Source organism: Malaya genurostris, chromosome 3 (genome assembly GCF_030247185.1).
Source record: "Malaya genurostris strain Urasoe2022 chromosome 3, Malgen_1.1, whole genome shotgun sequence".
Taxonomy (NCBI): domain Eukaryota; kingdom Metazoa; phylum Arthropoda; class Insecta; order Diptera; family Culicidae; genus Malaya; species Malaya genurostris.
The window spans coordinates 299506745-299534716 of NC_080572.1; the positions used below are offsets into that span (position 1 = coordinate 299506745).

The 27972-nt window shown below is 40.2% G+C and overlaps 5 protein-coding genes across 5 annotated transcripts in view; all 5 read right to left on the reverse strand.

The window, feature by feature from the left end:
* LOC131436412 (serine/arginine repetitive matrix protein 2) overlaps nt 1–2097 on the reverse strand; it is a 76085-nt gene extending 73988 nt beyond the window's left edge. The window contains exons 1-2 of the mRNA XM_058605129.1: nt 1458–2097; nt 728–832 (exon numbers count right to left, since the gene is read on the reverse strand). Of these exons, the coding sequence (XP_058461112.1) occupies nt 728–832; nt 1458–1699 (347 nt within the window). The 5' untranslated portion in view covers nt 1700–2097. The remainder of the gene's footprint in view (nt 1–727; nt 833–1457) is intronic.
* A 664-nt stretch (nt 2098–2761) lies between these two features.
* LOC131434395 (uncharacterized) lies at nt 2762–9178 on the reverse strand. Its single transcript, XM_058601063.1, has one exon. The coding sequence runs from the start codon at nt 9176–9178 to the stop codon at nt 2762–2764; it is 6417 nt and encodes a 2138-aa protein (XP_058457046.1).
* Nucleotides 9179–12399: 3221 nt separating this feature from the next.
* LOC131436316 (transcriptional regulatory protein AlgP) lies at nt 12400–15230 on the reverse strand. Its single transcript, XM_058604979.1, has 4 exons — nt 15134–15230; nt 13916–14739; nt 13532–13659; nt 12400–12840 (listed from the first exon to the last, which is right to left on the reverse strand). The coding sequence occupies exons 1-4, from the start codon at nt 15162–15164 to the stop codon at nt 12579–12581; spliced, it is 1245 nt and encodes a 414-aa protein (XP_058460962.1). The 5' UTR covers nt 15165–15230; the 3' UTR covers nt 12400–12578.
* Nucleotides 15231–17547: 2317 nt separating this feature from the next.
* Nucleotides 17548–24688, reverse strand: LOC131436733 (dynein axonemal intermediate chain 4). Its single transcript, XM_058605613.1, has 3 exons — nt 24563–24688; nt 24153–24350; nt 17548–19429 (listed from the first exon to the last, which is right to left on the reverse strand). The coding sequence occupies exons 1-3, from the start codon at nt 24686–24688 to the stop codon at nt 17639–17641; spliced, it is 2115 nt and encodes a 704-aa protein (XP_058461596.1). The 3' UTR covers nt 17548–17638.
* A 78-nt stretch (nt 24689–24766) lies between these two features.
* LOC131437825 (ras-related protein Rab-36) lies at nt 24767–26086 on the reverse strand. The gene is made up of 4 exons (XM_058607436.1): nt 25428–26086; nt 25164–25359; nt 24896–25103; nt 24767–24837 (listed from the first exon to the last, which is right to left on the reverse strand). Exons 1-4 carry the CDS (start codon nt 25781–25783, stop codon nt 24767–24769), a joined length of 831 nt encoding a protein of 276 aa, XP_058463419.1. The 5' UTR covers nt 25784–26086.
* Between the last annotated feature and the right edge of the window lie 1886 nt (nt 26087–27972).

Genomic DNA, 27972 nt, shown 5'->3' on the forward strand with positions numbered 1-27972 from the left:
AATTTTGATTAATTTATTATATCACTTTTAGCATCTGCATGCAAATCTCGTTGAAGCAACATAAGGGATCAATACAGGAACATTCTTAAAAAGAATGTCCCTACTAGTGAGCAAAGTGCTTCGAAAAATCGTCCGTATAAGTACGAAGAGCAACTGAAGTTCCATTGTATTTCGTTTCAAGAAAAAACTATAAGCAACATCTACAATTAAGCCATCAGTGATGATGAAAGAGAACTTTCAATGAAGAATCCATTATCCTTTAAAATATCCAGATTTACAAGATTGCCAAGTTGGCCTCAAATAATCTAGTTTCCATTCAATCAAGACCGTCATACCGGAAGGCAAAGCCTTGGTATTACATTCCTTTTTGTGACATTTTACCTTTAGTTTCGACAGACTTCGCAGCCAATTGCTGCAATCATCCTACCAGCACTGAGAATCCTTTCAGGTCGGGGCTCGAACATACCATAACTGGTTTGTAAGACGGTCACTAGTCTATGCATTAAAATGCCAGCCCGGGACAAATCGTCATACCGAAGACCTTCTAAATTGTGGTAATGTTATGGTTCCCAACGTTAACAAGTCTCGGACTCAGATCACAACAGATTTTCAATTCTGAACCGTTCATAACACATTCCATTGAAAAGGTTCAATTCGATGCTAAATTGAAACTTGAGTTCGAGTGGGAAAACTTATCAAAAAGCATTACATTGGAAAAAGTACTTACAGTAAACGTCCATAATCGTCTTTTGGCAATTCCGTAGTAGTTCCTTGATTCATTAGCTTAGATCGATATAATTCCACCTTTGCACGAACTTCCTCCTGGCCGAGCCTAGAATACCGTAGAATTAAACAATTTTTATTCTGCTACATCACAACTTTTGAATAGTATTTTATCATCATTTTAGTATTCATAGTATCAAGTTAAGATTTATTGTGTCGTAGTCTCGAAAAATTCTTAAGTTTTCTTTTTAAATGAATTTCGTTTTGACACACTCAAACGATTTTCAGAATTTATAAAAGTTTATGTTTGGATATGTCAATTAAAAAGAATAACAAGTTTTCTTCTGCATTTACATTTTGAAATTATACACCAGCAAATTTTCTGAGATGGTTGCAAAACCAATTGTGGCACATTTTATGTTGATTTCATTAGAGAAAGCAGAACCCAACCCAAGTTAGATTTTTTAAACAAGTAATTCTAAAATTGAGTTAGACTCGCAATAAACAGTGGTTGTTGTTTGGTTTAGATTTGGGAGCGATTTCAAACAAAAGGTTTGAGAAAATTAGTGATCTCCAACCACTGACCACTAACAAAAGATCGATTACTAAACTAATCGCAATGATTCAATGATAAGCATATTGTAAAAGGGTTGAAATTTGACAGAACAAAAATCAGCGCCAACTAGACTGATAGAACTCGATACAGGAGATATGCTGTAACAGTGATTACTCACCCTTGGCTCTCGAGCACTTCCTCCAGTTCGGCACACTTCACCTCAACCTTCCGCTTCCGTTCGTGATCCAAAATGCCCTGATTCGGTTGCCGGTTGGATTGGGCATCCAATTTAGCCAAATCCTCCTCCGTTCGGTAGTTGACGCTGTCCTTCTTTCCCGGCCGTACGAAGGCTACATTTCGCTGAACGTGTCCATTCGTGCCGGATCCACGGGGTGTCGTTAGACCGATGCCGTTGTACATTTTACTTTCCTAATATACGGCACCGATCAGAAAGTAGGCATAATTGCACGGGAAAAGTCTTATCTCCGAGTTTTCGGACACAGTTATGACGTATATATTTTTTAACTATTATTCTTCGCAGGAAAATTTTCAAGTGCAGCGTACCCGCAAGAAAATCAATATCCTAAAGCAAGGGTAAATAAAAGTACTATTTTTGGAGTTTAAAAACTTTGCCTATATCACTTAGCACGTAAAATACTGCTGTCCGACACTGCAATTTGTCTTTGACCGTCTGTTATCGCGAAAATATGCCAATTTCACGACACAAAACTTCACAGCAAAACTAATTAACGTGAGCGTTGTTCGGCCATCACATAGCAGAAAAGCGATCAGCAACGACGTCGTGCATGCAAGCAATGCACTGTAGATCAGAGGGGTTGAGTGTGTTGCAAAACCAGTCTGACAGTTTGCTCCGTCGTTATTCGCGATGTGTGCGTGCGATGTGAATGCTTAACACTAAAATTCACAGAATCCATGATACACTCGGATTTGACGAGCAGATGGCGTGAAATGAAGATTAAAAATATTAATTATCAAGATTGATCGAATCGTGTTCTCACTTGATGTGTGCTTGTTCGAGGGTGACGATGTCACGTGTTATTTGTGACTACAGTTAATAATTAATTGGAATTATTATTCCAACTGCAATAATTTGAACACTTCTCACACGATTCCCCTCAGGTTCTTTGAACATAATATGGTTTGCATGCTTGCGATCACTTAAAGTCATAAACTGGAACAATATGTCAAAATTTGAGTATGGATTTGAGTAAAATTTGTTCAGGCCATGTGTTCCTACAGAACCGAATGAAACACTATTTTTGATAGCTGTACATGTATTTACGCTTCAAACTGAAATAATTCATTTTTATTATAATATGCCAGAATAATTACTTCAACCAGTACTTACAAAATAGTGTAATTAAATCAAACTGACGGCAAGAGCATCAGTGGCATAAAGAATCCAATAACCCATCTAATTGTACAAAAATCAATTTATATTCGTATTTTATTGGACTACGATCACTGCTTGCTCGAAGTCACTTCCTCCTTGCTGTCCGAAATGTCAGTGTTCATTTCCTCGCTCAGCCGTGTTGCCAATCGTGTTGACTCCGCGGCAACATACCCCCTCCCGTAAGGATGGGTGGATGACTCATCTTTACCAACTTCGCCAACGTCTAACACGGCGAGCTCCGACACTGGTCGACGGAATATTCCCGAAGACGTTTGAACTAGTACCTGACGGACTCGACCATCCGAACTAGCAATCGCTTCCAGTACACGCCCACGAATCCAACTATTTCTACGCGCCTCATCAATGATCACCACCAAATCACCTGGTTGAACGGGCCGAACCTCATCAAACCATTTCGTACGTTTTGTTAGCGTCGGAAGATATTCACGTATCCAGCGGGTCCAAAAACAATCCAGATTTCTTTGAATCAAATCCCAAGAGTTTCGAATGGAGTATTTGTCTGTGGTCGTAGAAACTGGTTGCTTAAGGCCATTCGAACTGCCGAGGAGGAAATGGTTAGGGGTCAATGCATCATGTTCCGCCGAATCGAGAGGTAAGTAGGTTAGAGGACGACTGTTGACTATATATTCTGCCTCCACGAGCATCGTTTGCAAGGATTCATCGTCAAGTTTACGGTCTTGAGGAAGGTTAATTAGAGCAGCTTTCACAGATTTCACCATTCGCTCCCAGGAGCCTCCCCAGTGTGGTGCAGAAGGGGGTATGAAAACCCACTTAGTTTGAGCATTAGTAAAAGTTTCGGAAGCCGAAGTTTCGATTTGTTGAATTTGTTCTTTAAGAAGACGATTGGCTCCCACGAAATTTTTCCCATTGTCGGAATAAATTTCTATGGGAGGTCCCCGGCGACATACGAACCGACGTATGCACGAGATACAGGACTGTGTAGACAACTCATGAGCTACCTCTACATGTACCGCTCGTATCGTAAGACAGGTGAACAACGCGATCCACCTTTTCGCATTCGATCTTCCGACTCTCACCAACATAGGCCCAAAATAGTCCAGACCCACGAAACTAAACGGCCGTACGTATGGCGACAAACGAGCAGCTGGTAACGGTGCCATCCTTGGCAGAGCTGGTCGTGCTTTCTGTACCTTGCACCACTGACATTGTCTCGCGATTTTTCTGATTAGAACGCGAAGTCTTGGCACATAATAATGCTGTCTTAGTTCGTTGAATACAGTTTCCGAGTTTCCATGTAAGAACTTACGATGATAGTGATCAACTAAGAGGTTCGTTACACGGTGTGACGTAGGAAGTATGACGGGGTATTTTACATTCGAAGATGCTAATTCAGTTGCTCCTATACGCCCATCCAAGCGTATTAGGCCATCTTGTCCCAATTTCGGTGACAACGTGTACAGGTTGCTTGATCGCAGGAGTCCCATTCGTTCCTTTTCAGGAAGAAGTTCGTTTCTGGATAGAAGTACCAGTTCATCGGCGTATACTTCTCTTTGAACTAGTTTCCAAATCAATGTTTCCCCTTCTCGTATCTCCTCTTGACTCAGCGCTAACCGTCTTGTGCCAGCGACTCCAATTTTCTTCCGCTTCCAAAAGGTAATTGCTCTCACCAAATAGGCTGACGATCTCGAAAGGCGGTTCCAGCTTGAGAAGCGGTCGAAATGAATTAACGTTGTTGGCAGAGTCTCTTGATGGATAAGACACGGACGAATTTCTTCTTTTGTAGCGACTGTTGTAGGTTGTTTTGGCCAGTCATCTTCGGGCAAACATAGAAAATCAGGTCCCACGTACCAACGACAACCCGCGTCGAAGCAGGGTCCCTTACCCCACTTAGTAGCTTCATCAGCGACGTTGAATTTACTCGGCACCCATCTCCACTCGCTCTCGTTAGTAACTGATGAAATCTCTCCTACGCGGCAGGCTACGAACTGTCGATAGGTGCGATGATCGGAACATATCCACGATAATACCGTAGCAGAATCGGTCCATAAGAACCGTTTGCGAACCGAAATTGTATGGTTTTCGATGACAAATGACAGCAAACGTGCACCCAACAAGGCAGCCATTAATTCTAACCGTGGAATTGTAACGTGTTTTAGCGGAGCGACCTTGGTTTTCGCAGCCACCAAACTACATTGAAAGATTCCATCTGAACGTCTGATCCGAAAGTACAGTGCAGCTGAGTATGCAGCTTCACTCGCATCCACGAACACGTGTGCTTGCAACGAGTCGTACAGCATTGCACTGGCGTCGTGAAAGTAGCATCGAGGAATTCTGAAGTTACTCACTTGTTTGATTAAATCTATCCAACGTAACCAGCTTTCGAAATGTTTATCGTTGACCGAATCGTCCCATTTTATTCCAGTGCGCCATATATCTTGCAAAAGAATTTTCCCGTGGACCAAAAAGGTGGCCAGCAATCCTAAAGGATCAAAAAGGCTCATTACTGTTTTCAACACCATCCTTTTTGTCGGCCTATCACCCATTTTCATTGCGGTTCTAACACGATCAGTGAACGAAGTAGAAAAGCCAAGTTCATCACTCTCTGGAAGCCACAGCATACCCAGAACACGTTCAGCAATGTGGCCTTTTCCCGATGTCAGGTGTTTAATATCTGCGTTCGAAACCTCACCGAGGTGGTCTAGTACAGATTTGCTATTAGAGATCCAATTGTGAATGGTAAACCCTCCCTTTGAATGGATCAGTCGCACTGCTTCAGCGACAGATTTTGCCTCATCGACCGTTTCAAAACTGTCAAGGTAATCGTCCACGTAGTGGTTTTGAATGATACCTTGTACTGCTCGTGGGAATTTATCAGTGAACTCAAGCGCGTTTTTGTTTTTGACAAATTGCGCAGATGTCGGCGAGCAAGTAGCCCCGAAGGTGGCGACATCCATCAGAAATACTTTTGGCTCTTTATCTGAGCTTTCGCGCCATAAGAAACGTTGGGAGTGCTTGTCGCGATCATTAATCCGAAGTTGGTGGAACATCTCCTTGATGTCACTCGAGATCGCCACCGAATATTGCCGAAATCGAAACAAGACTGACGGCAGGGGTGTCAAAAGATCGGGTCCCGATAGAAGGACGGAGTTTAAAGAAATACCGTTTACTCTAGCCGCCGCGTCCCATATTAACCTCACTTTTCCCGGTTTGTTGGGGTTAGTAACCGCGCCGAGAGGAAGGTACCAGATACGCCTTGGATCCGCGGATTCCAACTCTTCAGTCGAAGCACAATGAGCGTAACCTTTTTGTTGGTACTCAGCGATTTGACGATGAATACTTTCTTTTAACGTTTCATTACGGTGCATACGACGTTCCAAACATTCCAGTCGTCGAATTGCCATCATATAACTGTCCGGTAGCTCTACGTAATCGTGTCTCCATAGCAACCCAGTCGTGAAACGGTTGCCGATTCGAACGGTCGTTTGCTCGAGCAACATGTTGGCTCGCTTATCGCTATCGGATTCTAAAAGTATTTTTGAACTTACACCACAGTCCTCTGTCGCAATGTAGTCCCGCACCATTTCGTTAAGACTCTCACAATCGCAAGCATGGAAGTTGAGAAAATTTAACGATTTTCTTGTGCCGGAGAGGCTACCATACACGGACCAGCCTAACCGAGATTTTACTGCTATGGGTCCATCATCACCTTCTTTAATTTTCAGCGGTACAGCCAGCGACAAATCTCGGAGACCAATCAACAATTGTGGCTTAGCATTCTCATAACTGCGGATTTCTAAACCCTTGAGGTGCCCGTATTCACGTTGTAGTTCATCGAAACGTACGGTTTGCGATGGAAGATTGAGACAACTTATCGTCCGGGCATTTCTCAGAGGATATCGCCGACGTCCGCCACGCTGTGAAACTTCTAATGTGACCAACTGGGATTCGTCTTCCGAACGGGTCATATCACCAGTCCACTTCAAGCACAAAGGAACGTTCGGTCCTTCGATGCCAATCTGTTCGGTTAAACTTCTTTCAACGAGCGTTGTCGATGACCCCTCGTCGAGAAAAGCGAAAGTATTCACGGATTTTGTTTTGCCGTGAATGGTGATAGGAACAATCCGGAATAATATCGATTGTCCACAATGATGAAAGGCATGATTCTCAAGAGACGGAGATGTAGATTTATTCTGTATTTCTGCATGGAGCAGTGGATGGTGCCGAAACTGACACCCGTTTATACCGCATCGTTCAGTACTACGACATGTTCGACGGCCATGTGTATTCAGACAGGTTCTACACATTTTCAAAGAATGGATGGCTTTCCATCGATCGGCAACACTACTCTCTTTGAATTTTGCACAGTCTCTGACGCGATGGTCTCCTCTTTCACAAACTAAGCATTTTCTTGGAGAATCTGCTCGTTTCATATCCTTCTTCGGTGATACCGTATTTTCACTGTGAGCATGCAGGAAACCTTTTTCCCTAGGTCCACTCTTCTCCGGTTTACCACGATTTCCTACAAACAATACCACTTTGCTAACGGATTCTATCACTGACGACATGAAATCGCTAAATACTTTTAGCGTGGGTACGGAATGATGTGCCAAATGCTGAGCCCACTGTAGCTTAACATTCGCCGGCAGCTTTTCAATGAGCTCTTGCAGAAGAACGGGATTGGAGAGATGATCATGTTGGCCTGCTGAGATGAGATGTTGCGTTAGATTTCTGACGGTTAAACCGAATTCAATGAGCGTCTCTAGCCGTTCACTCTTTGGAGTAGGACAATCCCGTACATTCCTAATCAACTTATTAATAATGATCTCAGGTCTACCGTAGAGTGTCTGAAGTGTCCTAATGACATCAGGAACTGATGCTGGGCTCAATAAGTAGTACCGTACTGACTTTAAAGCTTCGCCTTTCAGACATCGTTGTAATCGAGCAAGATTTTCGCCCAGATTATACCCACATACCGCTGTTGAATTGTTGAAACTACTTATGAAGATAGGCCACTCTTCGGGATCTCCTGAGAATTCCGGCAAATCGCGAGGCATCACATGTCGAGCAGCTATTTGCTCTGGGGAAGGATTACGAGTCGAGACTGTCCTGAATGGAATTTCGTTACTACCGGGAGGTATGGCATGCGATGAGTGCGCGGGAAAATTCCGCATCTGATCATCTGGATGTGCGAAATTGAAACCACTTTCATTTTGTACCGCGGGTGGCGGGAGCAACGGCGCTGGAATTGTTTCACTTATGCGCTGTTGTTTCAATTGATTGTGGAAATTATTAGATAACATTCCCGTGGGATACATGCCAATAGGAACCGCACCAGTAGGAATTGTGCTGGCAGGAACCGCGCCGAAAGGAATTGAGTTGAAATAACTCGCGCCAACAGGAACAGCGCCGACAGCAGTTGTGCCGGTAGAAACCGTGCTGGTGGGAGCTGCGCCTACAGGAATTGTGTTGTGAACTGCGCCGGCAGAAGCATCGCCAACGGGAACAGCGCCAACAGGAAATTTGCCGACGTGATTCACGCCGGCTGAAACCGTACCGGTAGGAATTGCATTCACAGGAACTGTGCCAATAAGATCAACGCTGACAGGGAGCGCACCAGTTGGAGCCGTATCGGCAGGAACCGCGCCGGTAGGAGCAGCACTGGTAGGAATTACGCCGACTGGAGCTTCACCGATAGGAACAGCGCTTACAGGAAGCGCGCCGGTAGGAGCCGTGTCGGTAGGAACCGGCCGGCGTGATACAATAGAAGGATCTAACCGCTTGGGTTTCGGTACTAGCATCTGTTGTTGCAGGTGGATCTGACATCTGTTTAGTTGCTCCTGGAGAGCTTGTAGCTGTAATGAAGTCGGATTTACTTGACAGTCGTGTAAACGCCGTTCGAGTAACTGCACTGAGACACATTCTTGGGTCTGTTGAAACGATTGAACCTCTCGTCGCCCGTTTACAAAAACGGTTGGGATGCAAGTATCTCTGATAACTATATTCGACTGAACAGCTGGTTCCGAATTTGGAACCGACATCGCCTGCTGATCGACCCACTGTGAAACGTGATTTGCTCGGTCTCGATTCTCGATCTCATCAATTCGACTACGAACACTCATGTTCCCGACACTTTCTTCTTCAAGAATACTTTGTTCCAGTAAATGAAATTTTTTAGTAAGGAACCGTTTTTCTAAGTCCAGCTCTAGCTGCTTTTTTGCTAATGATTTTTGTTCCTCCAGACGTTGCAAACTTAGCTCCAACCGTGCTTTACGGCTAGATCCGGACTTATTTGAATTAGACTTCGATGGAGCGGGGAGGCACCTTGAGCACGTCCAATCTCGCCCCTCTACAGAGTCCGTCACGCCAGCGCATGAATAATGCCACCAGCAGTTACATTTATCGCATTGCACTAAATTATCTGCGGAGTCCGGTCGCTGACAAGCCACGCAGCTGAACGTTTGGCTCGACGGTGGGGTTATGTTCAATTCTTCCTCGTGCTGCATATTTTTTTGAAGTTTGTTCCTACAGAACCGAATGAAACACTATTTTTGATAGCTGTACATGTATTCACGCTTCAAACTGAAATAATTCATTTTTATTATAATATGCCAGAATAATTACTTCAACCAGTACTTACAAAATAGTGTAATTAAATCAAACTAACGGCAAGAGCATCAGTGGCATAAAGAATCCAATAACCCATCTAATTGTACAAAAATCAATTTATATTCGTATTTTATTGGACTACGATCACTGCTTGCTCGAAGTCACTTCCTCCTTGCTGTCCGAAATGTCAGTGTTCATTTTATCGCTCAGCCGTGTTGCCAATCGTGTTGACTCCGCGGCAACACCATGAGTTCTCTCGCATTTATTCATACAATAGAGTAAGCGTTGAGTTTTCAAATATTTGAGTGAAAAAAATACTTCTAGCAGTTCAGTGCGTTTTCTTTATCGGAATATTCTATATTTAAGGATGCAAGAATACGTCGTTTTTCATTACCGTTTCTAGATCTGGTTTTTGAAACCATAAATCATCAATCATAGATGTTTTCAATAGAAATTTGGTGGTTTCAATTATGCTAAGTGAGAAGTACAACATAAGGGTATCAACATGATTCAATTTCGACTCCAAACCGGTCAAAAGGAAACGATTTAGAATCACTTTCCTGGGCTTTCCATTTAAAAGAAAGAAGAATAACACTTAAATCTAGTACAAAAAAAATGTTCATACAAATACTCAAATTTTGAAAGCTTCTCTATTACTCGAAAATGAGTAGTTAGGTGGTAGCTCTGCACTTTTTATGAATTTGAGTGGTGTGTCACTTAATTTTGAGTTATGTTGAATGATGGTGATGCGTAGAAGACAACTTTATTTTCTTGTCGTATAAATCATACAAGAATTCGATCGGAATAAAACAAATATAAACCTGTCATTTGAACCAACAACAAAACAAGCCCAAATAGTATCGCGAATTGATTGCTACTTCCAAAACAGTGTCGATCGCGGTGTCATCTGCAAGTGTTCGCTACGCTGAATGAGCAAATTTTACACACAGTCCAAGCCTGTATATCTATTTTTTGTGGTTATAAATCCCTGTTGTCACTAACCCACTCACACGCGGCGGGCAGATTCCAACCCAGACGACGGGCTTTGTCTTTGTCTGTATTAGGCTAGAATTCTGGCAAAAGTTTGGTAACAATGCAACATCCGTTTCCAGCAGAAAATTTCGCCTAGCGATAATTAACGGCTTCGTTTCTGTTGGATTCTTGCCGTACAATACTGACAGAACCGTTTTGAATCGGCTCTACATTTTTATCGCCTTTAGTTATATTTTTTTCCATAAGAATACTATACAGTGGCGTAGCGAGGAAATTTGGCGCCCAGGGCAAAATAAGAGATTTGCGCCCTCATCGGTGGTCTAGTAAGCAAAGCTGAACTCCATCTCCGGCACGATGATTTGGGTGAGCAAAAAAAAAAAAGATTCCAAGGATTAGTGTGCCGCTTAAAAACGTTGTTTGTGATACATTTTTTTCAATTTATTTTATTTTAGCAATTCTAATTAGTTGCATTTGTAAAATTCCAATTATTTACAAACCACAATGAAGTCCTGGTAACAGCGATTCCAGTGAGTTGATCTTACAGGAATCAGTAATAATAGTAGCTCAATATCACTACCGATTTTGTGTGATGGAAGATCAGTATTGATTTTAATCGAAGTGATCCGAAGACAACTATTCAACTGATCTTTGAAAGATCAAATCAGTAGAGATCTTTATTAGGAAGAATCTCAAGCGATCATCTTCGACAGTGATCAGGATTTGATTATTTTTTATCTTGATTTTCCCAGCCGTGAAAATAAGAAAGTTCTAATCAATAAAACTCAGGAAAAAAGGATTTATTTATAAAAAAACAAAAAAAAAAACGGCTAAATGAATGTCTACCATTGTATAGAAAAAGGTTTATTTCTAACGTTTTTGTAATTACAGCTATTTTGATCAGGATTTCGAGCAATTCAGTACTCGATGGAAGGTTGTCATGACAGTAAACGAAAAAGAAGTTTTCCATTTCGTCTAGTGCTAAAATAACAAATGGTGTATAATTAATGTATAAGAAAAACCATTTCAGTTTTTTTTTGCAGTCTTCTCGATACACTTTTTCTTTGGGGAAATGCTATCTTTTCACCATCTAGCGAGTTCTGGGGTACACAAGTCGCGCCTTCGTCCATTAGTTCGTCGTTGCGGATGTTGTGGGAAGCATCGTTGGATGTTTTGATGGGAAGTTGGATTGTTGGTGTCTTTGTTAGCCGTAGCGGACGTACCATGTAGTTCCCGTCACAGAAGCCTTTGGGTTGTTTAGAATTTTAGAGTCCGAATCAGAGATGCCATTTATACAGATTTATCTGTATTATATAGATTTTTTGAATTAATACGAATCTCCCAAGAAGCAAAATAAAAACTTTTTCGTATGAGCAATCTATTAGTATTTGATTGCAGTGACGAGAAGCAAAGTCTTGGTCTCATTGAATCTACCATTCTACAGTAATAAGGTGTTGGAATAACATCTTTTAACATGATTTTGTTGTTGAAATTTAATTTTGGTAGTGAATACAGATTTTTTATGGAGGGTAATAGAGATTTACTATGAAAATATCTGGTATCTCTGGTCCGAATAGAAGAGGTTTTCAGGGTGTTCGTTAGGTGTAGGTGTTCTTCTGTCCGATGCCTCGGTTATGCCACAGAGAACAGACATCCAAGCTGGTACAAATTTATTTGAAAAAGCTGTGTAAAGCATCCAACTCAGCAAACGATTATATTTTATTGGTCGCTGAGCGTTTGTTGAACGGCATACTGCACGAAATAATCGTTCAGTTTGAAGGAAGTCAGTTCTCTGTGGTTATGCGTAACGTAGTATTTCGGTGGGCAACATTACAGACTCTCATAGTAACAGATCGGCGAATACTTCTTAGGAAGCCAAACGAAACGTCAAATTTGTATGCTAGAGCATGGGCTAGTCTTTAACTATGAGAGTATGTAGGAAACATAGCCTACTTTGTTTAGTATGAAATCCAGAAGCTCCCATTTTTGACCAAGTAACCCCTCGAAGAGATGAATAATATGGCCATGAACTTTGAATTACGATTTAATTATTGTGTGAGCATCGATTTTTGTTTTCTATGTGGAGAGTAAGGATTTTTTTTTAAATAAACAATACTTTTCAGTTAAATATTTTTGCAGACTTTATATTTCCTCGCATCGTGCACAGAACTCTGATTACTGGCACTCACATTCTCTCCTAAATTTTGGAATATTCCACGCATTCCCCAATCGTGTTTTCTTCAGCAGGATGACTTACGAGTAGAAACAAAATAAGATATTAAGCAGATAAACCGAAAGTTTGCCGGTTTAAATGATTCCGATCTTGTTGGCGATATCCAGCGCGTCGTAGTCACGAGCCAACCGCACGTAAGCCTTCTTCTTGCCGTCCGGTCGTACCAAGGTGTTGATCTTGGATACCTTGATGTCATACAGCTTCTTCACCGCGGCCTTGACGTGATTTTTGTTGGCCCGCAGATGAATCAGGAACACTAGCGTATTGTTGTCCTCGATCTTCTTCATCGCTGCCTCTGTCGTCAATGGGTACTTGATAATGTTGTAAGCATCCATGCTGGTGATTAGGATAAAACAAACAATTCGAATTAATCCTCTAGTACATGGCCAGTGTCGAACAATAATCGAATGAATGATAAATTAAGCAATACGTTTAGATTCCAAACCACCCCGCCCGTCATCGTCGTGAATTTGATAGAACTCGCACTAAATAACTGTTTCTAACTTTCAGTATATTGTCTAGTTGGCATGTTGTAGACAACAGTTGCAACAGAAAGATATTTAATCTAGCATTTGCGTAACAAATGATTCTATTGATTAAGAGAACCTTTGTTTATAATTCTACCAAATGCATAATTTTTCAATGGCAAAACAGCGTTAAGTTGATCATTCCATACAATTATAATTAGATGAAATACATCTACAAAACTTGCTGATCGTTGCTTAGCTTAAGTATCATCCAAAATGATCAACTTAAACTTGTTTTTTTTTTCAGTGTAAGGTTCTTCAAGAAACATGACGGAGAACGAATGGAGCAATTGGAAATCTTTCGATTAGTAATATTTCATCCAATAGTGTTTGTTATTTTGTTTCTAACTTTCAGTATACTGCCTAGTTGAAATTTCGTAGACAATAGTTGCAACGGAGAGATATTTGCTATAGCATTCGTCTAACGAATGATTCCACGTTTATGGGAAGCATTGCCGTTTTGAATGCAGACTGCCAGTAGTTTAAAGAAATGTACTCACCGGCTACGGGTAGGTACCGATTTCCTGGGGAACTTCGGGTTACGCGGTAGACGCAAGGTACGTGGACGACGGAATTTAACCGAAGTGCGAATTCTACGGAGTGCCGTTCCGAAAGGACCCTTGACAACCTGAAATAGTTAGGATAAATTAGCTCCACTGAATACTCCACAGTTTTCACTATTCGAGCCTATCACAGAATCAGTTAGAAGCAAATAAATTAATTTCACTAGTTTGCAATCGCAAACTTCATGGAGATTCCCTCTTCAGAATTTCATCATGTGAATATTGTCAAACCCATTGGTACAAATGTGAGTGGCAATTGGCAATTGTTCGGTGTAAGATCCATCAGAAATTTTGATCGTTATTCCCCGTAATAATACTCGCCTTGGTCTTGGTTCTCTTGGCTCTTAGCAGAGCGGCAGCACGAGCCTTAGCGGCTCCCTTCTGCACTTTAGCCTCGACGGCCTTCTTGTCACCCTTGGTAGCAGGAGCCTTCTTGGGGACTGGCTTCTTACCAGCAGCTCCCTTTCCAGCCACAGGTTTCTTGCCAGTCGCCGACTTCTTGCCAGGGGCTGCCGGCTTCTTGGCCGCAGCGGTACCTGGTTTCTTGGCAGCCGGTGCTCCCTTCTTTGCAGCTGGTTTCTTGACTGCTGGCTTCTTCGCGGCTGCCTTCTTGTCCCCAGCAGCCGTCTTCTTGGCCTTGGCAGCGGCATCAGCAGCTTTCTTCGCAGTAGCTGCGGTTGCGGCTGTTGATTTTTTCGCGGCCGCAGCAGGTTTTTTAGCTGCCCCGGAAGCAGCAGCAGTAGCGGCAGCGGCAGGCTTCTTGGCAGCCCCACCAGCAGCAGCTGCACCGGCGGAGGCAGGTTTTTTGGCAGTTCCACCAGCAGCAGGACCGGCAGCTCCCTTTTTGGCCTCCTTCTTAGGTTCGGTTTTCGGAGCAGCGGCCGGGGTCTTCTTGCTCTCGGTAGCCTTCTTTTTCTCAGGTGCCGGTGCTTTAGTTTCGGCTGGGGCAGGGCGCTTTTCTGCTGCCTTCTTTTCTGGAGCAGGCTTCTTCTCCGCTGCTGGTTTCTTCTCAGCGGCAGGTTTTTTCTCAGCTGCAGACTTTTTTTCCGGAGCTGGTTTTTTCTCGGCTGCTGGCTTATCACCAGATGCCGAGGAGCCAGCAGCAGATGCTGGTTTCTTCTCTTTCTTTTCGGCCGGTTGGCCCGCTGCAAAAAAAAAAGAAATAAAAGAAGACATTAAACAGCAAAAAATAAAATGTAGATGCTATTTGATTGACATTGTGATGTCCTCAGTAATCTAGTATTACAACTCTTTCACGATTATCAGAGAGATTCCCTCTAGAAAAGACTATCATCATTGGACACTTCCGTTGACATACTCATTTTTATTTACTTCTAAAATTTCGAATGACAAACGCTGATCTCTAGCCCTCGTGGCGTACACAAACGAAATCAACACCAAGTTTTTCGTCAAAAATCGATTGAATTCTGTCGAATGAAATTTACCATCACGACAATACACTTGCAATGCATTAAACCAAAATGATTAATTAAGTTTAAAATACTTTCTACACCTTAAAAATGGCAATTTCAGCCTTACCGGACTTCTCAGATGGTTTCTTCGGAGCCATACTTATGATGGAAAAGAGCTGTCAAAAGAAATCCAAATTCGCTAGCTGCTTTTATTTCCGGTACCATGACAGCAAATAAGTTACTGACAAATTATACACATGCTGATAGCTTTCAAGCCAACACACAACACAAAAGTAAATTTAGCAAGTGACATCTGGTGGACGGTAGCCAAAAGTTCCGATCATTTCCGTTTTGGTTCGAGAAATATTATTTCTATATAATTTACTTCAACTTTTCAATCTCACTCCCAAAAGAAATTGTACCATTCACATTAAAATATTGAAAACAATAATATCTAAAGATATTTTAAATATTGTCATCATGATCCGATAAAAAGTTATTTCTGAAAATAAGTATAACATTTAGGCTGTGAACCATTTCGCGGTTAATTTTTACGTTTGGTTAAAATATGACACTTGAGTGGTTATTTTGTGTCGAGTAGTTAAATTTTACTAAAACTGCGGCCCATTTCAAAGTTTGACGGATGGAAAGTTATTTGGGTTTATTTTGCACTGGAAATAATTTTAACTAAAGAATTGATATTGAAATCTTCTTTGTTCTCTTTGTTCTTTCTTTGATGCATCATAAAGCTTGCATTAAAAATCCACGAATGCCTACTGAAAACCACTACAATAGCATATTATTGCCAAGTGGATCATTCTTCATAAGGTTTTCAAAGCAAAGTGAGGAATCAGCATAAACCTGCGTTAAATATTTTTCGAAATGATTCAAAATTCAAGAAAATGTCGAAATCAGCTGCCAAGTACCATAATGGAATCATAAAAGTCCATCATATATCCCGCTTGTAGGCGGCCGGCAGATTACCCCCCAGATGGCTGGCTATGTCTGTCAGCCATTTTTGCCGGAATTCTGCCAGAACTCCGACAAAAGTCTGGCAACAATGCAACAACCGCTTCCGACAGATAATTTCGCCTAATGATTCAGTAACTTTCCGTGGTATGTTTGATTGATATTTATGGAGAAATCGTAAGATGAAATACCAAATTCGAAGATGAGAGGTTGGGTACTGTTTTCATATCTGGGATAATCTTTGTTTTTTTTTGGGTTGAATTTTGAGAATAATTGATAAATTATGATTTAAAGTTGTATTACTAGTCTATTTACTCATGTTTTATTATCTAAATCAAACTTGTATGTGAATTGAAAATTTCGAATTTGATCCGAGATTTTCAACTGACAATTTTAAATCATAAGTTTGATGACAACACGTGAATAATCATTTTTTTACTCATATTTGTAAGGTTTTGCCTTCTGCATTCGTTCAAGCTCAAGTAAATTGAAAAATTTGTCCAAAATTTGTTCTAAATACATGGGATATGTCAAAAGAATCGCCATAACGCTTTCTCGTCGTGATCACTCTAATTGGATTCTTCATTAAACACGCATACACACAAAATTAGATTTATGAGTGAATTGAACTGACAATAATGTTTTAAAGAGAAAGTGTTTGAAAGCAATATTAAAGACGTATGCACAGTTTTATTCTAGTACAAGTTGTTTTAGTTTTAGTTCAGTCTAGACAAAGGGATTTCTAGAAGTTTTAAAAACTATTATGTTACTTGTTATTAAATTTTAGAAATTGAAGAAATGGTAGTAAATTTTAAAAAAAGACAGTTAAATTTATAAATGAGCCAGTTACAAATTTCAATCTTATTAAGTAGATTTTTTTTCTATTATGCGCATAAATTAAAAAAAAGGATTTCGAGAAAAGCACGTTTAAAGTTTGAAAACATACAGAACTTTGTATGGTAGATTCACGTTCAATTTGCATATGTCGAATTCATAGTCATATCTTTAAAAGGGAGGATTGGCATTCGCATTATTACCAACTAATTGAGTCGGATACATTCCCTCGCCCGGCAGCAATATTTTTTTTGGGAAAAAACAATACAGTTTTAAAAATTACATCGACTATACAAAGTGTAAATGTATAATGATTTGCTCAATCAGTTGTGTCTTGAAATGTAGGAGCGTGTCCATACGGTGCAAAAAAGTAAGATAATAAAATCTTTGGTCGGTTCCGATCTACCAATACTTGCACACACCGGCAGCTCGGTCAAAGCTGAAGAGGATACAAATGAATGTCGGGTCGGTCTGATCGATCAAGTGCGAATAGACCTTCAAGCCTAAACATGAATTGTAGATCATATTTATGGAACAAAAAATCCTAAGAAATCAGAAATATTGTTCATGCATTCCAGGTTTCGATCACTGCGAGAATCTTTTTTTTCTTTCTTGTTATTTTGTTTGCACTCCCGGGATTAGAAAAAGCATCAACATTTCCGACCATTTCAAAAGGATTCAGGAGTTTCCGGGATTAGTTATTGTTAAAATTCTTTATTATATTTGTTTTTTCCTCAATTAAATTCAAGAAATTAATGTAAATAGTGGAACGCATGCTAATGCCATACAAAAAAATCAAATATTGTACAAAAACTCTTGATTAACTTGGTTAATAGCCCAGGTAACCGAACCGTTTAACCTGATTCAGGAGCTCCGGTTTGCAGACTAAATTCTTGTACAAAGCCGACTGAAGTTCATCGTATTGGAAATGTGGTGGAAACGGCATGTCCTCCAAGGCGCAGATACTCGCTCGCCCCTCACTGTCTCCTACCAGTAAACTGCGGCCACAATTGGCAAACTTCACTATGGTCAAAGACGTAGTTGAATCTCCGAAAGTTGTGCTAGACGCTGGCTTCAGCATTCGTCTTTTCAAGTCCCACAATTGAACGGAAGTTTTGGTTATACTCGCGATAATTGTCGAATTAACGGGGGACCAGTAAGCGGCATGAATCGGTCCGAATCCCGTCGTCAGCGTAATGATGGGTTCGGTTATTTCTTCGATCCAGATACGGATACACCAGTCACCGCCGCAGGTGAGATATATTTTTGGACTCCATGGTGAGTACTCGATGCAAAACACACCTCCACTATGCATCTGCATTACTCCGGAATGCTGATACGGATAGTTGATAGAGCACTTGTGAACGCAACCTTCGTCTGTTCCTACGAAATAAATGTCTTTCCGGACCGGATGTATCTTAAGACTCAGCGCTTGTGGATGACGGTCAGCCTCCAGAAAATCTTTTTTCTTGTTCACTTGGATACCTTCAGTTTCTCCTTCCACGCGATCGAGCTTCAGCTGACGATAACCAATCAAAAACTGTCCAATATTTAAAGTATACTTCATGATTGTGCCATCCTGCGAAGCTGTAAGGATCTCATCCTTATCAGAATCCGAATCAATCCACTCGATGTCCCAAACAGGCTCAAAACCTGGAGATGTTCGCCGTTCGGAAACACCAACTGGTACTTGGGAGTCGTCCGTGATATCTTGAATATGTACCGATCCGTCGTAGAGCCCAATAGCTAGCAACTGTGGAGTCCGGCTTGAAAATGCTACAGCCGTTACTGGTACGGAAAATTTGTACCGTCTCTCGGGATTGACAGGATTTTTTATACTCCACACGCACACATACCCAGTGCTACGATCATCGAACTTCGTAAACCCATAAATTCCATATGCGATTGCGACAATATCGCCATTTGCCGGACACCAACTTGCACAGGCCACTGCCTTACCCATAGTTTCAAGTGCCTTGTAAGTCCACAGAGTATCCAACCGATACAGATATCGTACATTCGAGTCCAAAGGATTCGGCAGATACATATTTCTGAAACGTCTCTGCTTCTCACGAAACACATTTCCGGCCAACAATCGCTGCAGAATCATCGACGAGAGATGAAAATTGTCACTTTTGTTTAACATTTCGTCAATGTCCTCCATGCCCTCACGCGAGTAAGTCGTAATTTCGATTTTCGAAGATGCCTCCACCATGTCAATTTCTTTTGTGTGCCGTTCCAAGTCGTTATAAGTATCGTACATATCGTAGTTGGACACAAACGAAGCTACCTCCTGCTTTTTGATTCGTTCCGTGTTGACTCCACGTGACTTAAGCAACACATCCGGTGTTTGAGCTTCCGCTTCGGCAACGGCAGTTCGACGGTTTGTCTTCTTCAAATTGTATGCTGCATTTTGTGCTTCGACGGTTGCGGCTTCCGCCGAATCCTTCGCCACCGTATGACTAGCGCTTTCGAACAGGATAATGTCATCGGTTTCCGTGAGAAGGATTTTCACGTGATAGGTGTGAGCATCCGGTTCCGGTGAAGGGCTGCGCCGATCAATCACTCCGCTAAAGTCCGGCTCGTGATCCAAATCGAAGGCCTCCACTTTATCGGTTGCCTGCGAGAGTGGAAAGTGGATTGCTGGTAAAAAGGATGATCTTATGAGATATGGATTTAGTTTTAGGAAGATATCAATTAACTAAGTACATCCTACATCGAAGTTATTACCAAGTAGTAATTCCACTGTAGAGATGCTTCAAGCAAATTAAATGAATTTAATTAGTTATTTCAGGCACAAATCTCCAAATAACCAAGGGAGCGTGTCATTTGAGCAAATTTGTTCTGAAGATTAATCCGCACTTGACCGATCCGAAAGAAGAAATAAGAAATAGTTGGGTCGGTCCGGTGCGGTTTGGACTTTACTTTTGGTTTGTTAGAATTCGCCCTTATTCTGAATAACGACGTATTGGTTTTTCGATCGAATATGGTTCGGTCGAATCCTAGCTACCTTTGATTTTGCTAACGTTATTAGGAATACGAATGAAATACGATCAAAAAAACGATACGTCGTTATTCAGAATAAGGGCGATTGTATCGAAAGTGTGAAAAAGTGAGTCTGTTATTATATTTCGTTAGAAAAAAAAAACAAAGTAAGCATCGCTTTATGCAGTGAGAAGTGAAATTTGTTTTCATTTTTTATTCGTTTAACAATTCCTTCTTGAACTCACCAGTTCATATTCGCCCTTATTCTGAATAACGACGTATTGATTTTTCGATCGAATGTGGTTCGATCGAATCATAGCTACCTTTGATTTTGCTAGCGTTATGGGGAATACAAATGAAATTCGAGGGAAAAAACGATACGACGTTATTCAGAATAAGGGCGATTAAACTGATATTGGAGATTTAGGAAATGGAAATGGAAACAGAAATATGAGAATCGAAGATTAATGAAGATGGAATGATTTTCACGAACTTAGATTCAAATGAAAGGTTTTCTAGTCTCATCGTCAGCTATCAAATTCAATCCAGAAGCGAACTCCAAATTCACATGATATGTGTGGAAAAGATTTTTCAGATAAAACTGAGTTGATTCCCGCATAGTTCGATGCAAATCACGATGTAGAATTTACACTGGAGGCGAGATAGGGTGGTTTGGTCATTTTCAAAAATCAAAATCAATGGGTGACGAATATATGGAAGAAATGAACAGACATAATTCTTGCCCCGTTTACAATTCTGCAGGCTGCCAGCATGCTGGTGCCAGTATACTGGCTCCAGCACACTACCGGCACTATGTGAACGCTTGCCAGCTGCTGGTTGTTGCCAGCATGAACATTTTTGATCGTTCTGAATTTCATGCTGGTAAGCGATGCTAGTGAAGAAATTCAAGATGGCGACGGAATGAAAATATTGTACTTTTCGTACGTGTTTTATGTTTTTCTCAGCTAAAAGCATTCGTTCGTATCAAGAGGTTCTAGGAACTGGAACTAGGAATGATTATTTAAATATTTAAAGGACATATTTCATTGTTTTTAATCATTTTTTAAAATTTTGCCAGCAATAGTGTAAACGCTACGTATGAAACGTCAATGGAATTGAACGTCTTCAGGCTTAATTTCCCATTAATCACAGTTTTGCTATTTGAACGATAACGCGATAAACAACAGCGGCAGGAGCGAAATGAGTGATTATGTTTACAGTTTACAGTTTGTTTGGCTCATGGCATTCTTTTAGTTCAATTGATTACAATACAATAAATCTCGCGTTGCGCCAAGCGCTAAGTGCAGTCATTTCTGAAAGTACCAATAACGAACCAGATTTGTACAAAGCTAATCAAACTATCCCAGACTTGCACTACACTGATGGTTTTAATTACCGATTTGCAAAGAAGCAATCTTTATAGTTCTTTAGGTAAAATTTGATTTTGCATAATGTTCTCTATTTTTGTCCATTTTTCGTTGCATTTTGCTCCAATGCAAACGACCAGCAGCAGGATGATGCAATCGATCTTCTTCGAAGGGAAACTGCGACCTGTGCGTTTTAGGTTTTGTACCACGCAAAAGGTCTGCTCTCATTACTGGCGATTGCACCTACCGACGATCGAAGTCCAAATGAAAGCACGACCTAAGCGTTTGAGGCTTGAACGATTTTCAATCAAAATTTACCATTATCTATTCGTCTAGTAGATAATCGGAACTGATACATGCCTGACTACCTCAAAACCGTCGTCCGGATGCGAAAAAGGCAAGCAAGCGGGATGAATTTTCCTCATTATTTCCAAAAATTTTAGAAAACTTTGTTTTTCAATTATTTATGGTTATCTCACTCTGTTGAAAATTTAATCACAAATTCCTGATCATATTTCCGACAGCTTGTAGAAAAAAAAATAATTTGAAAAGGCGCACCATAGTAAAGTAAGTCGTAATCGGGTGGCTGAGAGCGCCACACGGTAGTGATTCCGAGAACTTGTTGACCAAGATAGTATACCGTGGAGAAGCGATTGTTTCCATTCCAACGCAGTCATGACTTTTTCTCGCTATACTGGTCTGATTTGGCATATTGTCACTACGCCAAAAATGTTTTGGAATGGTATAAAGCGAATGTAGTCCGTGTTGTACCGAAAGGGGCGAAGTTGCAACCTGTCGAGCAGTATTAAGTTCTCGTGACAGTCACGTACCCAGAGGGGGGGGGGCCCGGGCCCCTCCCGAAATCAAAAACAGATATATAATTGTTTAGAAGGTCTAAGACATGTGTTGCAGAAATAACAAGACAGTAAACGTAAAAAAATGTAATACAATAATAGTTCCATTGGAAAAGTTTAAAGTGTCTGTTAAAAGAACCCGTAAAAGGCACACCGAGAATTAGGTACATAAGCAATCTTCAGTAACATTATTTTTTATCTTTGGGCCCCTCCCGAAACGAAATCCTGGGTACGGGCCTGTCTCGTGAAGAAAGAACTCTCTCGACATAAACAACAAGCTACAACTATAGAAGTATTTCGAAAATCTTGAACGAAAGTAGCTAGATCGATTTGTGTTTGTGCGATTTGTGTTTGTGCAGAGACTAATGGCAGGAGTGAACTCAAAGCTCGTAGTTTTGAGATTCGTTTTATTCCAAACTATCAGAATCAGGAATCAGAACAAATTGGCTCAAATGGCACGTTCCCCTTGTTCTTGTTCCCATTTATGTATTTGGAGAGCAGAATTGTCAAATGATTAAGTGGTTAACGTTTCTCTCCAATATTTTGCTGATTACGTAACCTACAATCAACGGAATTCGACACACATTCGCTTTAGCCCAGAAAAAGAAATGTTACACAGCTTTTAAGCATCGATAATGTTTTCTCAGAGCTTGTTCTGTACGTTCAAGTTGCCGAAAAGTGCTACACGTACTTTGAAGCTCTAATAAAGTGGATATTTTTTTTAGATACGAAGGAACTTTTGGTGACTTGGAGAGACGACGCTTACATTTTATGTTGATATAGAAAAAGTCCTGGCATTACATTCCTTTTGTGGAATTTGGCCTTTCTGTTTCAACAGACTTCGCAGCCGATTCATAGTGTACAGAATCATTGCATGGCTAGTACTATGGATCCTACTGACTTGTAAGACCAGCGCCCTATGCATTGAACCGCCAACCCGGGATAAGTTTAAGTTGATATTGATCTTACAAATTTGAGCATTCTTCTTAGCAAGAATGGCTTTTGTCTTATCAAAGAAGAGCGCTCTAGCATTTCTCCACACGATTCAATCCGTGCCATCAAAATGAGACGGATATCATTTTACTATTGCCGCTTATTCTAACTATGTACATATAACCTCTGCATAAGTTGTGTCTATGAAAATATCTGTGAATGCTCAACACAAAGGTTTGAAAATATTGTAAGCTAGTATGAGAATCATCAAGTCGATTCATCGGTTCGATTTTGTGGGATAATTGTCAAATTGCGATTATCTCTTGGTGAATTCCACACAGCGCCGATTCTTGCAAAACTGTTTCTTTTTTGGTAAGGGCTGTGAAATAGTCAAAGTATGAGGTGGAGAGAAAAAATGTAGAAAAATTCTCTCTCGGTTCATGCATTGAGAGGCAGCGAGTTCTTGTAGCATCATCTACCAGATATTGTATACAATGTAGAGAAATAGTCTCAATCCATCTTGAATATTGATATCTAATTGCCACTTATTATGTGCGCTTCGTATAATCTAAATCATTCGAAAGCAATATGCAAGAAAAATCTCTTAGTTTGACCTTAGCGCTTCTGCAGCACCATCTTTTCATTAATTCATAATGACCAATATTATTCATCTGACTCCATTACACACATTCTGTCATTCCGCCAGTCATTTAGTAACCAATAATTTTGATACCCAATTAAGCACGTGGTTCGAACTGAAGAATCACGTGGATCAAGTATGTATGTGAAATCTCCACACAAAACATCTCGTTGCGCGCCTAACAAATTTTTCAACGATCTAGTATTTTTTTGTTCGACGGCCAAGCACTTATGCAACTCGTTGCGCGTCAAACATCAATCGTAGATCTATCAATCATTGGCGACTTTTTCAGTGGAAAATTCCATTGTCCATACAAAGAAACTTTATGGATTTTTCCAACTTTTCCGGCAAGTTTTCCTATTTTTTTTTTATGTGCGAATTGGATGAACTGAAACAGAATTCACGTTAACTCTGATGTTCAGCTTTCACTAATTTTCATGCTTACACGTTTGTTTAAGAATAGTACTCAATATAACCGTTTGCTCGTAGATTATCAAATTCGTTTTCGCGATTCCCAGAATTTAATCTTGTAATTAGTAATAAGTGTAAAACGTCGATCCTCACCTGTGCCGCTTCTTCCATTACACCCACTTCTTCATCTAACTTGATGCTTACAACTGAGGGTAGTTCTTTCACCAACAAGTTTAACTCATCTGCACCCTGGAAACATGCTTGAAACTGTTCCCATTGCAAGGGCTCCTTGTCGTGTAGCTGCGCCGGTGCAAGTTGCCGAGGTGTGTAATCGATTTCACCGACAATAAGCTATGGAAGGGAGTATCAAACAAACAAATAAACAAACTTAATATGGTAGTCGAGAGGGGAATATTCTGCATGTTAACGACCGGCAAACAGATAATAACAGTCGGAGCACATTCATTACTGTACGTTGGATCCTTGTTACTCTTACTGGTGACCAGATGTGAACTATACAGTCAGGTGAGATTGTTTGTAATGGTGAAGGGTTACGAATTTACCTCCTGTTTCTCACGGCTTGTGAGCACTTCTTTCAATTCCGTTACAAACTCAGAGGTGCTCGTTGAACTGTTTTTCTTCACAACGACTGAAAACGAAACGGATTTTTTCGATTGCAAATCTTCCATGTTGAATGTTTAGTAAATTTGCTGTCATCATAATAACGGGCTACTTTGTTAGAATACAATAAATTACACTTTATTACTTTAATTTATTCTACAGATGGAACTCATTCGATTTCTCCTATCTTTTCCGTCTTCTTTGAGGTAGTAGAGGTCTAAACAATAAAAATAATCAAACAACGTTTTTATTTATATTATCACAGTAATACTCACTTAGTAAACTGTTCCCGCTAGGGTACCCGATTGCATTGTTAGGGTCCATCAGTCGTTGCACCGCTGCATCGAACGCCAGGGCGGTCATTCTTCGGAAAAATCTAGCCACATTCTCCCCTGTTTGTGCCGAAACAGACCAATATTCCGCCCCTAGATCAATGGCAATCTCCGTAGCCTCACTTTCTCTCTGTACCAAAGATTGCTTGTCCTGTGTTAAAGGGTTTTCTATTAGTGGTTAACATTTTTAATATTTATTCATTTATTTTACCAGCAAGTCCATCTTTGTACCAACTAAAAATTTCAAAACTCCCGAATGATTCACTATCAGGGCTTCTTCTAACCATTTTCTGGCATTTCTCAACGACTGTGAATTCGTCATATCGAACACGACCACCACAACATTTGCATTTCGATAGTAACTTTCGGTGATGCACTTCAATCGCTCATGACCGGACGTGTCCCAACTGCAACGGCAAATGACAATTTTTGAATACATTATTTAACTTACATTTTTTTTTAACGAATCACCTACATTTGCAAACTGAACAGGTGGTTCAGTATGTGGAACTTTTCGGATTCGAGCTCTAGTCCGATTGTGCTGCGATAGTCAGAATCGAAAACCTCATGACAGAATCTATTCACTAGCGAACTCTTTCCCGTTGAAACATCACCGATGAAAATTGCTTTGCGCGTGCAAAGATAAAAGGATGCAACATTTTCACACGCTCGCTTAGTCCGTTCAGCAAACTGTTCAGCTGTGGCGTAAGGACTGGCTCGAACACAGTAGGCTGGTGGCATGTGATCGATTTGACGTGTGCCATAATCCACGTGATTGTCCAGTAATTTGTAATTGTTTGATTTCTTGCAGGATTTTTTGTAAATAGGCATTTTCGCGATTGATCTCTATAGGGCCTGCCTGCAAGGAGAAATGAGTGTTTACACCGGCAGGCACTTCTGGCTAGACTGAGGAACGAATTTCTCTGGTGCGTTGTCTACTCAAGGCGAGTGGAGTATCCCGTGGCAACCATTCGTGTGTGACAGCCAGTCAGGAACAAGCTGCGGGTTCTCGTTCGTTTCAAACCTTTTCCTGTTCTTCTTCACACACCGAAAGGATAAGCAAAACGAAAAAAAATTGTAACACTCGGGCACGCTTTACAAACCGGATGGCAGGCAGCAGGAAATACGCTCTCGTAGTTCGACTGAAGGACCGATCTTGTAGGGGAAAATGTGGTAGCGAACTGACTGGCGGTATGCAACGATTGATCATATATTGAAAAGTTTTGACAAAGGTTCGCATACATCCCAAGATGTTCTTTGTTTCTATAGTGTGGAAGAGAGCCCTCAACCCTTCAAAATATGATAGTAGTATAGAAGTAATTATAGCTTAGACACTCCAGTTTCTCTTATAAATGATCTAACAAAGCAGAAAAATATGCTTCGACAAATAGGCAAGCTTATACATAGGCACGTCTTCTCACTGTACAATTAATGAATAAAATGAACCAATAATAGTAAAACAATTTTAAATCAAAGTCGAAAATATACCGAAAAGCATTATATAATTTTTCAAATGATGATGTCACTCAATGCAACTTGGACCTTGAGATGAAATGAAAATATGTAGACAAATGTTGACTGTCAAACCATTCCCAAACTCATTCGTATTCATTCAAAGTTATTTGATCTTCAAGTAGAATAAATCCTGTAATGTCGAGGATGTGCCAAACCACTAGGTTAAGAAGCATTTGTCAACAGGCAGTTGCGTCGCTGTTTTTTTTTCGAGATACCAGCTGTGCATCATAGAAAGGTGCAAGAAGTGTGGAAACGAAGAATCAGTAATAGATTAGGACACCAGCATCAGGAGCACCATGTGCTTGTTTTGGTATTATTGGCGGTTATCTCTTTCACCCTCTGCTTCTGCTTTTTCGAGTTCGATTCCCTTTACGAACCACGATTTAGAGTTTCGAACTATTCAAACTTCAAAGTCGTAAAAAAACTCAGGTTGATTATATAATTGATTGCACTTCATAATAATATACTAAGTTTTATTACACTTAAATTGAAACATAAATCTATTTAATAATTATGACCAATTATTGATGCAGAAATATGATCCGTTTTTGACGTAAATAATGGCTCAAAAGAACTAGTTCTTCTAGGAGAATGAGGGAACTTTAGTTCCTAATTAAAGAATGATAGTTCTTCAGTCTTTTCAATGGAAAATATTAATTGTATTCATTGAGAGAGTTTACACATTAACTGCGTATTTTGGATCGATCGTAGGTTTTAAAGTTACATACATTCGCTATATTTTAAAAAGTACTTAAAAGAAAATGACTATTGGCAGAGTTTTTAATGTCTCTGTTTTTAAGGGGAACACTAAAGCACTTGCACTTTTTTGATACCCCGTCCACTATGTTTTAAGGATAGGAGTTAAATTCAAATGAAAGGTCTTATGGTCCCATACGGAAATGGTAAATTTCAACCCGGATCCAACTACCGGTTCCGGAATCACAAGATGATGAGTATTAAAAAATTTGAAACAGTCAAATAAGCGGCACCTTAAAAAAGCGAACAAAATAATCCGATCTTCAAACTGTTTATTGGAGACCCCCAAAAAAAAGTTTTTCTCTTCCATCCATAGCTTTTTTCAAATATTTTTTAGATCTCGTAATTGTTCTACAATTTTGGTTTGACAACCAAAATACTTATTTTTGTCAAAGATAGCATATTTTAAAGTTCACAAACTAAATTTTTTTTGAAAAAATAATTACAAAATACTGCACATTCAAGTATCAATATCTCGACAATATGGAAGTATGTAGAACCAATTTTAACAAAGTTTGAAAGTATGATCAAAACATTATTAGAAAAAATTAATAATCACAACTTAAATTCACTCCAATTTATATAAAAACACGCCTTTAAGAAAGTATGTCCTAACATTGCTCAATATATATATGTAACAATGACTGAAATAATCTGACCAATTTTTCTATTCCAGCATTGAAACCAACTGTTAAAATGTATTTTTTTTCGTAGAATTGTCAAGCATCAAAGATGTGTCATAACGAAAG

Bases quoted from the DNA above. Each gene is read 5' to 3' on its own strand.
- LOC131434395 (XM_058601063.1), bottom strand. From the start codon at position 9,178: ATGCAGCACGAGGAAGAATTGAACATAACCCCACCGTCGAGCCAAACG.
- LOC131437825 (XM_058607436.1), bottom strand. From the start codon at position 25,783: ATGCCTATTTACAAAAAATCCTGCAAGAAATCAAACAATTACAAATTA. The intron at 25,104-25,163 runs GTAAAATAAATG...CCTTTAACACAG, and splicing joins GTACAAAGATGGACTTGCTG to GACAAGCAATCTTTGGTACA. The intron at 24,838-24,895 runs GTGAGTATTACT...TTTATTGTTTAG, and splicing joins TAGCGGGAACAGTTTACTAA to ACCTCTACTACCTCAAAGAA.
- LOC131436316 (XM_058604979.1), bottom strand. From the start codon at position 15,164: ATGGCTCCGAAGAAACCATCTGAGAAGTCCG. The intron at 14,740-15,133 runs GTAAGGCTGAAA...TTTTTTTTGCAG, and splicing joins GAAACCATCTGAGAAGTCCG to CGGGCCAACCGGCCGAAAAG. The intron at 12,841-13,531 runs GTGAGTACATTT...CCTAATCACCAG, and splicing joins TCGGTACCTACCCGTAGCCG to CATGGATGCTTACAACATTA.
- LOC131436733 (XM_058605613.1), bottom strand. From the start codon at position 24,688: ATGGAAGATTTGCAATCGAAAAAATCCGTTTCGTTTTCAGTCGTTGTG. The intron at 24,351-24,562 runs GTAAATTCGTAA...TCCCTTCCATAG, and splicing joins CAAGCCGTGAGAAACAGGAG to CTTATTGTCGGTGAAATCGA. The intron at 19,430-24,152 runs GTGAGGATCGAC...CCACTCTCGCAG, and splicing joins TAATGGAAGAAGCGGCACAG to GCAACCGATAAAGTGGAGGC.